The sequence below is a fragment of the Sturnus vulgaris genome, chromosome 10, assembly GCF_052056855.1.
Source record: "Sturnus vulgaris isolate bStuVul1 chromosome 10, bStuVul1.hap1, whole genome shotgun sequence".
Classification (NCBI taxonomy): Eukaryota; Metazoa; Chordata; class Aves; order Passeriformes; family Sturnidae; genus Sturnus; species Sturnus vulgaris.
This window is the reverse complement of record NC_142252.1, coordinates 2,418,080-2,425,677: the sequence shown is the minus strand read 5'-3', so window position 1 is coordinate 2,425,677 and position 7,598 is coordinate 2,418,080. Positions and strand designations below refer to the sequence as shown.

At 48.6% G+C, this 7,598-nt stretch overlaps 1 protein-coding gene across 4 annotated transcripts in view; it reads left to right on the top strand.

Moving 5' to 3' along the window:
- The first annotated feature begins 1,765 nt into the window (after positions 1-1,765).
- YEATS2 (YEATS domain containing 2) overlaps positions 1,766-7,598 on the top strand; it is a 48,442-nt gene continuing 42,609 nt past the window's right edge. For all 4 annotated transcript variants that reach the window (XM_088170530.1, XM_088170529.1, XM_088170528.1 and 1 more), the window contains exons 1-4: positions 1,766-1,881; positions 2,659-2,771; positions 5,829-5,926; positions 6,019-6,111. In XM_088170530.1, the coding sequence (XP_088026656.1) occupies positions 2,672-2,771; positions 5,829-5,926; positions 6,019-6,111 (291 nt within the window). In that variant the 5' untranslated portion in view covers positions 1,766-1,881; positions 2,659-2,671. The remainder of the gene's footprint in view (positions 1,882-2,658; positions 2,772-5,828; positions 5,927-6,018; positions 6,112-7,598) is intronic.

Genomic DNA, 7,598 nt, shown 5'->3' with positions numbered 1-7,598 from the left:
CATAGGAAATTAGGAAAAGGTAACCAAACATTAGGAAGGTGACTGGCAAAACGTGGGTTGGAAAGAATCCTGTAAGTCCATTCTCCTAAAATAATTAGAGGCTTGGCCATCTCAAGATCCCACACAGCTCTGCAGCGTGGCCAGCTCAGGCACAGCCACAGAGTGGCTCTTGCTGCGGTGCCAAAAGCAACTTCAGTCAAGTTCAGTGCTTGCAAAGCTCAGCTTACTGCAGAAAGAAGTAATCTGGGGAAAAAAAAAAAAAAGGAATCCCCACAGACTGCAAAGCAATGGAAATATTTGTGAGAGCTGGAAAGCCCACCTTAAGATATTTTAAGTCAAACACAGTCAACTAGTGGCAGTATTCTAACAACAGCTTCTTCCTCTTTCTATTAAGCAGAAACAAAGAATAAAATAGAACTATACTACAGTCATTCCTGGTGAGCAGGATACGAATCTGAGTTTAAGAACAGTCTCCATTGATCTGCCATATTTCACATCTGTTGCTTGGCAGAAAGAAAGGATAGTAGCGATGCTGATAGCCCTTAATGTCCTCTTTTCTTATCCTAAGCTTTGAACATTTAGCATACACTTCCTAATTAGTGGCCTCATAAATAAGTTTGCAAATCCACGAGTGAACAGGAAGTTAATTTGTGCTGGTTCAGGGCTTACTGCATGAAGCATGAGACTGCCATAGACCATAGCATTGATGCCATTAGCTGCATCTGACAGAGGTATTGCAGCCTGGCCAGAAGCAAACACAAACCATGGCATTAACTGCACATTGATGAGCATTAAGTATGTTATAAGGGTTTTTTGAAACATTATCTAAGGGTAGGCCAGGGCTCCCATCCTGGCCCATTCTGTGATCTCCTGCTATCTTGCACCTCAATCAGCCCAGGACTCCTTCCCTGGAGTCCTTTTCTTTTGCTAATCACAGAATCCATTAGGCTGAAAAGACCTGAGATGAGTCCAACCTATGACTGAACATCACCATGACAACTAGACCACAGCACTAAGTGCCACATTTACTTTTTCTTCAAATACTTCCAGGGAAGGTGACTCCACCAGGGCAGCCCATTACAACGTCTAATCACCCTTTCTGTGAAGAATTCCTTCCTAATGTCCAACCTACCGTCCCCTGGCGCAGCTTAAGCTTATCTCCTCCCATCCTGTCCCTTTTTTCCCGGGATCAGGGCCCGACCCCCACCTCCTCACAACCTCGTAGAGAGTCACAAGTTCCCCCCTGAGCCCCCTTTTCTCCAGGATAAACACCCCCCGCTCCCTCAGCTGCTCCTCCTCACACTTCTGCTCCAGCCCCTTCCCAAACTCTACTGCCACTCTCTGGACACACTGCAGCACCTCGAAATATCTTCCATATTAAAAAGTCTTCCTAAGATATTTTTACACGCTAAAACACGGTTGTTCCAAGCAGCAAATCAGGCTCAAATCACTGCATTCGTCTCCGTACAGGAACCTGACGGCGTTGCCCGTCTCGATTTCTCCGCTGCCTCGGGCGGGAGCCCGCTCTGCCCACAGCCTGCGCTCGCCGCGGCTGGGCTGGGGTTCCAGGGCCCCCCGGCCCCGGCTCGGCCGCTCCGCCCTGAGGGATCCGGAGCCCCCGCCCCGCCGTGCGGGCCCCGCGGGCCGTGAGGCGGCACCTGCCCGCCCCGCCCCGCCCCCCGCGCGCTGCCCGCCTGCGCGGGCCCGCCCCGGCCGTGACGGGCGGCGCTCGGCCCTGCGCTCATGGCGGCGGCGGCGGCGGCGGGACGGCCCGGCAGGGGCCGGCGCTGAGCGCCCCGGGCGGCGCGGCGAGCGGGGCGGCCGGTGCAGGCGGCGGGGCGGGGCCGGGCCGAGCCGGGCTGGGCTTGGCGGCGGAGCGCGGTGAGCGGCGGGGTGGGCGGAGCGCGGGGAAGGAGCGCGGCGGCGGCTTTGTGTGCGCGGCGGGGGAGGGGAGCGGCGCCGCCGCACGTGGGACCGGCCGCGGGCAGCGCTCCGCCCTCCGCGCCCGGGGCGGCACCGACACCGGCACCGGCAGCGCCGACACCGCCCCCCGCCACCTCCGCGCCTCCTCACGCCTGTGCGGGACTCGCTGCCCCCTCACGGCAGGGTCGTGGCTTGGGGGGACTCGCTGCCCCCTCACGGCAGGGTCGTGGTTCGGGCTGAGCGCTGCTAGGCGAGGGACGGCCGGTGTGTGACCCCGCGGCCGGTGTGTGACCCCGCGGCCGGGAGCCCCGGGCTGGTGCCGAGACACTTGGGCCCGTCCGCCCGCCCCACGCGCCTTGGGTGCCCCGCGTTCCCCCTTCCACGGGCGGTGGTGCCGTGTGTGGAGAGAGCCCCGCTCTCCTGGGTCACCCGCCTGACCACGGGCGGTTCCCGAGCGTCACTCACAGGGCTCTTTGCCGGGGGCATGGGGGTTCTGCACTCTGTGGGCACTCAGGCTCTGCTGAGCCACAGGCGTCGGGAGGCATTTGAAGCTCCTGGGCTGTGTAGAACAGAACCAGCTCCCGGCTGTAAACCTGTGCCGTGATCACTACCCCCCACTAGAGAGGTGCATCTGATCTTTTGGGGGGCGCATCTCGGGCCACCCCATGGTAAGAGGTTGAAGCCTGGACAGAAGGTCACTGTGGGAAACGTTAATGTTTTTATTTTTCCTCTCAGTGGAGTAGAGATCATGTCTGGGATCAAGAGAGTGATCGCAGAGAAGGACCCCGACTATGAGGAGATCACCATCACACATCCCAACAAGCGGCACAAAGCAGCCGAGCAGTCAGGTAGGAGCTGTGGAATCAGAAATTCTGTGAGTGTGCATGCTGTCTGTAAACTGGTCAGCAAAAGGCTGGGGTAGGAGTTAAGGGGCAAAGAACAGATGTTGAGCAAGGCAGGTAATGATACCTCTATAGCCAAATGAAATGCATCTTATGTGAACTGATCCCTATCTGCTATCTGCACCATAAGAAAAGCATGAGGATGGAGCCTTTGATGCATGATAGGAGATGGAGTACAAGCTGTCCACGGCTCCAGCACTTTGGTTTCTGTTGCTTCCTAAAGTATTTACAGTCCATCTTTCCCTGCTGAGTTGTGCTAGCTTGTGCATTTGTTCCGGGGCTGAAGTCTGCTTGGGAAAGATTGGCAGGTTGTTTACATTTTGGGGGATAGAGATCACAGTACAGCATGGGGAGGAGAAAAAGAATCCATGACCCTGCAGGGTGAAAGAGATGTACAATTCTGCAGTACATGCACTGGCTGTTGGAAGGTGACAGATGTTTGCAAGAGCTGGCAGATGAAGCAGGAAGGAGCTGCTTTGATGAAGTAGAAAGGATAATTTAGGAAGAAGGAAGGGGCTTTGAAACATGCAAGAGAGGAGGAAGAGGAGCACGACTGAAGGAAAGGTGGATGAAGAAGTGTAGTGGAGCAAGTAGCTGAATGAGTAGGTTTGCATTTGGCAGGCTTGGATGTGCTTGCTTTGGGAACCAGCCTGTTGGCAGAGTGCCTGGGACAGGTTGCAGTCTCTCTGGGCAAATGAGAGTAGAGCTGCTTGCCCCGGGGACAGGGAGTAGGCTAGTGGTTTTGGCATAGCACAGCTAGTGAGAGAGGATCATGATGGGAAGAGCTGACAAACAGGGAGGTGAGAAATCTGAGGCTGGCTGTGGGCTCTGAAAAAGATCCAGGAATAGAGCCGGAGCTGCCAGTTGGAGAGGGACAGAGGATGGCTTTGTGGGGGATGTTTTGGAGGATGCTGTACAGCTGGACAAGCCTGAGGAGACTGGACTCTGGGTTGAATGTGTTGCTGGGCAGGTCCTGTGTGCCACGTGGGGCAGGGGCCCTGCCAGTGGAGGCCCTATGCAGCTGTGCTGGAGCTGGCCATGTCACCACTCCCAGCTGCCTGCCCTGCCTGGCTTCCAGAAGTCACCACCCTCTGTTCTGGCGTGTCCCAGGAACTGCAGGCAGGTTTTTAATCTGCTTCTGAAGCAGCCTTCCTGAAGGTGTTGATGATGAGCAGGCAGAGTCTCAGGACCCTGGAAAGCTGTCCTTGCCAAAGTGAACTTTGCTTTCAGGAGGTTCCTCCAAATTGGCTGCTTTCTTCTTTTCATGGAAGATCTCCAGCTTTCAATACTAGAATTCCTTAAGCACACAAATTTCACTAGCATAATCTTAATGAGGGACTGTGGTTGACACTAAGATGGGAAAGATGAATATGAAATGTTCTTAAAAGCCTCTGTAATATAACCACAAATTCTGAAGTGCTTAAATCATCGTGATGCTGTCATGGCATGGCATCAGCCTTGTAAAGAGATGCAGTTGTCCCTCTCTGAACCATACCTCTCGTGCCTTCATCTGTTCAGGTTTATTTTAAGTGTATAGCCTTACATGAGAATTTCCTCATCATGATGTTCATGGAGGCAAATTATATCCCTCTGGTTTTAAATTTTGCTTTACTCATACAGATTCAACCATAATTGTGTTTTAATGTAGGTTTGAACTATTTCTGGTCCTAAGGAAAAAAAATATATATGTATACATATATATGCCTATGTGTGTATATGTATGTGAAAAGAAGGAAAATTATTTAGGATTCCCCTGTGGCATATAGAGGCATCAGTTGCTTCACTCCTGTTGTAGGTGCCTGATCAGATAGTAAAATTATCTATGCTGTCTGGAAGATGTCAGCAAAGCTTTGACTTGCTTTTCTTTCCCTTCTCTATGGTGACAGTAGAGACCTCTTCAAACAGATATGTATTTTTTAGGAAGACATACACTTCGTCTGAAACTCAAGCCAAAGTCTTGGTGCTGTTGTCTCCTATTTCATGTAGAAACAATGTGAGGGGAAAATCCAGGGAAAATGAGACTCTTCTGTGATCTGCTTTATAGTGGGGTCACTATTACTGACACAGGCTGGAGCACCTTTTCCAGGCTTTCTTCTAGAAGTGTAACTTCTGCTTTGCTGGGTTCTGACTTAGAATTTGCTAAAAACAGAAGTTGTTTGAAACCCTTTGATATAATGGAAGTGACTTAAATGAAGGGTGATATTGAAGTCTACAGTAGGTGTAGACCAAAAAGAATAGTTCTTCCTATGTTTATACATGTCCTAGAAAAATATAGTAATATGCCAATTCCATTTTTAGCCACTAATTTGCTGTAAGGTATTTGCACAGTTTGAAATCCTAAACTACATACTTTCCACCAAGGTCAGTAAACTCCTGCTGAAAGGCTGAATTTTTTTGACTGCTATGCTGGAAGAGGATTTTGTAAGAGGTGGACCAGCTTTTGATAATGTAGTTTCCTTTGTGAATAATGAACAGCTTGTAGGCACACCAGAGCAGGCTGCATTTCATGCCAGGGCTGTATAAATATGAGTTTGCTTTATTCTTGCTGCGTGAGGTGGTGTAAATTTCCTGGATGTGGATCTGGCCAAGGAGAGCAGAAGAATGTCTGTGGTGTTCCAGCTCACTCCAGCACATTTGCAGCAGTGACTGTGCTGGGCCAGCACCGTGGAGTTTTCCTTTGACTGTTTACAGCTTTACTGAGGCAGAAGTAAACAAACTGGCCCTGTTCTTCCCGTTTTCTGTTATTTGTCATCTCAGACCTAAAAAGGGAAAAATAGCTCTCCACATAAGCTGGCTTTTAAAGATACATGTGGTTTTTGTTAAGACAACTTTTTTTTGGAGGAAAATGATCCATCCCTTTATGTGTTTGTGTGTGTGCTGAACTCACTATCCCTTCACTTCTCATTCTGTAGTGATTTCTCATCTTTCTGTTTTCAAATGGAGCCTCAAAAACAAATGTAAATACTTTCTCCTTCTTTATTTTCCATATGTGGCCTTGTACAGCTCGAGATGTTACGGTGCAGAAGATTGAGACCATTATAAAGGAACAGTTTGCCGTCGAAATGAAGAGTAAAGAACATGAAATTGAAGTTATAGATCAGGTATAAAGGTTTTGTTCTGATAAACACCTTGGTGTTTGGGATGTTGGGGATTGCTGCAGTGCTTATCCTCACTCTGTGTTTCCTTTCTGCAGCGCCTGATTGAAGCCAGGAGGATGATGGACAAGCTGCGTGCCTGCATTGTGGCTAACTATTATGCCTCTGCTGGTCTCCTCAAAGCTGGAGAGGTAAAAGCTACTTTGGGAATAACAAGACTTGAGGGAATCTTTGCAAAAGGAAGGTGTGGAGTTCAGTGGCTGTTCAGCTGACGTTTGGTGTTAAGATGTGATTTAATGAAATAGTGGAATACAAACTGCAAGTGGGGTGGCAGTGGGAGAGGAGACCTTTGCATCATCTGCTGGGCCTCAGGTACTCAGCAAAGAGGAGTCTTCAAGAAGCAGTTGCAAAGTTGTTCAGCAGCCCCTGGTTCTGGTTTCTGAAATACTCTGCTTTTTTTTTTTTCATCCTCAGTTTTTCTCTGAGAGTACCTTATTTCTCAGACATTGCACAGTTTGTCCTTGCAGAGCCTTGAAAAGTGTGGAATATGTTTTCCCATTTCACAGGAGGAGAGTGGTAGCGATGCGTTTGGGGACTTTTCAGGAAAAGAGAAAAATAATAAAGGTTTCAAGATTTTTTGAGTCTCGAGCAGTGCTGTGAAACCATCTTCCCTTTGCCCTGGCAGTCTGTCTGTTAATGGGTTGGTGAACAGACTGATGGCATCAGTAAAGCAGGAAATAAATCAAGGGGATATCACAGGGTGATTAAAAATTCACAAGATTAAAAAACCTCAAACCCTGTTAGTTAAACCCCAGTTGTGAGCACTCTGCCCTTAATGACTGCTAATTGCAGGATGTTCATAACTCGTGCAGATTCCCAATAGCATGTAGTTCATTACCAGTGTAGGCATTTTGTTACCATCTTTTCAGTTCAAGTTGATCTGATTTCCAGTGATTTTTGGAAACTGTAGATGGGTGCTGCAAACATGGCTTTCACTCTAGTCCCATAAGAATTTCTCTTCCAAGCACTTGCTCTCAGTACTACTCCTGGTTTTCCTACTGTGCTTTTCAGAGGACTTGGAGTGAGGTAAAAACAAAAAAGGTTCAGCTTGTTTTTCCCTCTCTGAACTTGAGTTGAGCAACTGGAGTTGGAAAAGGCTGTGGCAGCCTTGGGAAGCTTGGAGATCTCTCTGCCCCCTTCGATTTTTGTGTAGGCAGCTGAAGAATGTGACCTAAGTTCTAATCTTTGTAAGTGCCTTTATCCATTGTCATCATGTGTCTGCAGAAGCTGTACTGTTCCTTGGTCTTGTTCTGCCATGCAGGGTGTTCACTTTTTTCCTGGTGATTTTCACACTTCCCAGAAATAATGTATTTTGTGATTGTTTTGAGATCTTCACAAAACTTATTGGTGCCTCCTTGCTTTATTTGGTTTTCCAGTATGAGTTTATGGCTAATCTAGTTGATTGCATTTTTAATTTTTTTTCTAAAAGTCCTGATTTACACACAGGTTAAATCAGTTTTTCCTTTATTTTGAAATTGTTGCTGATTTCAGTTTTCTTTGTTGTCTGTTTTTAATTGTGGCTCATGTATGTTTGACCAGACAGTGAAAGTTTGTCTTGTTTCTGCTTCTGGTAGAATAGGAGTCTTCGTAGTTAAATTCAGAACTTCTGGGAAGATGA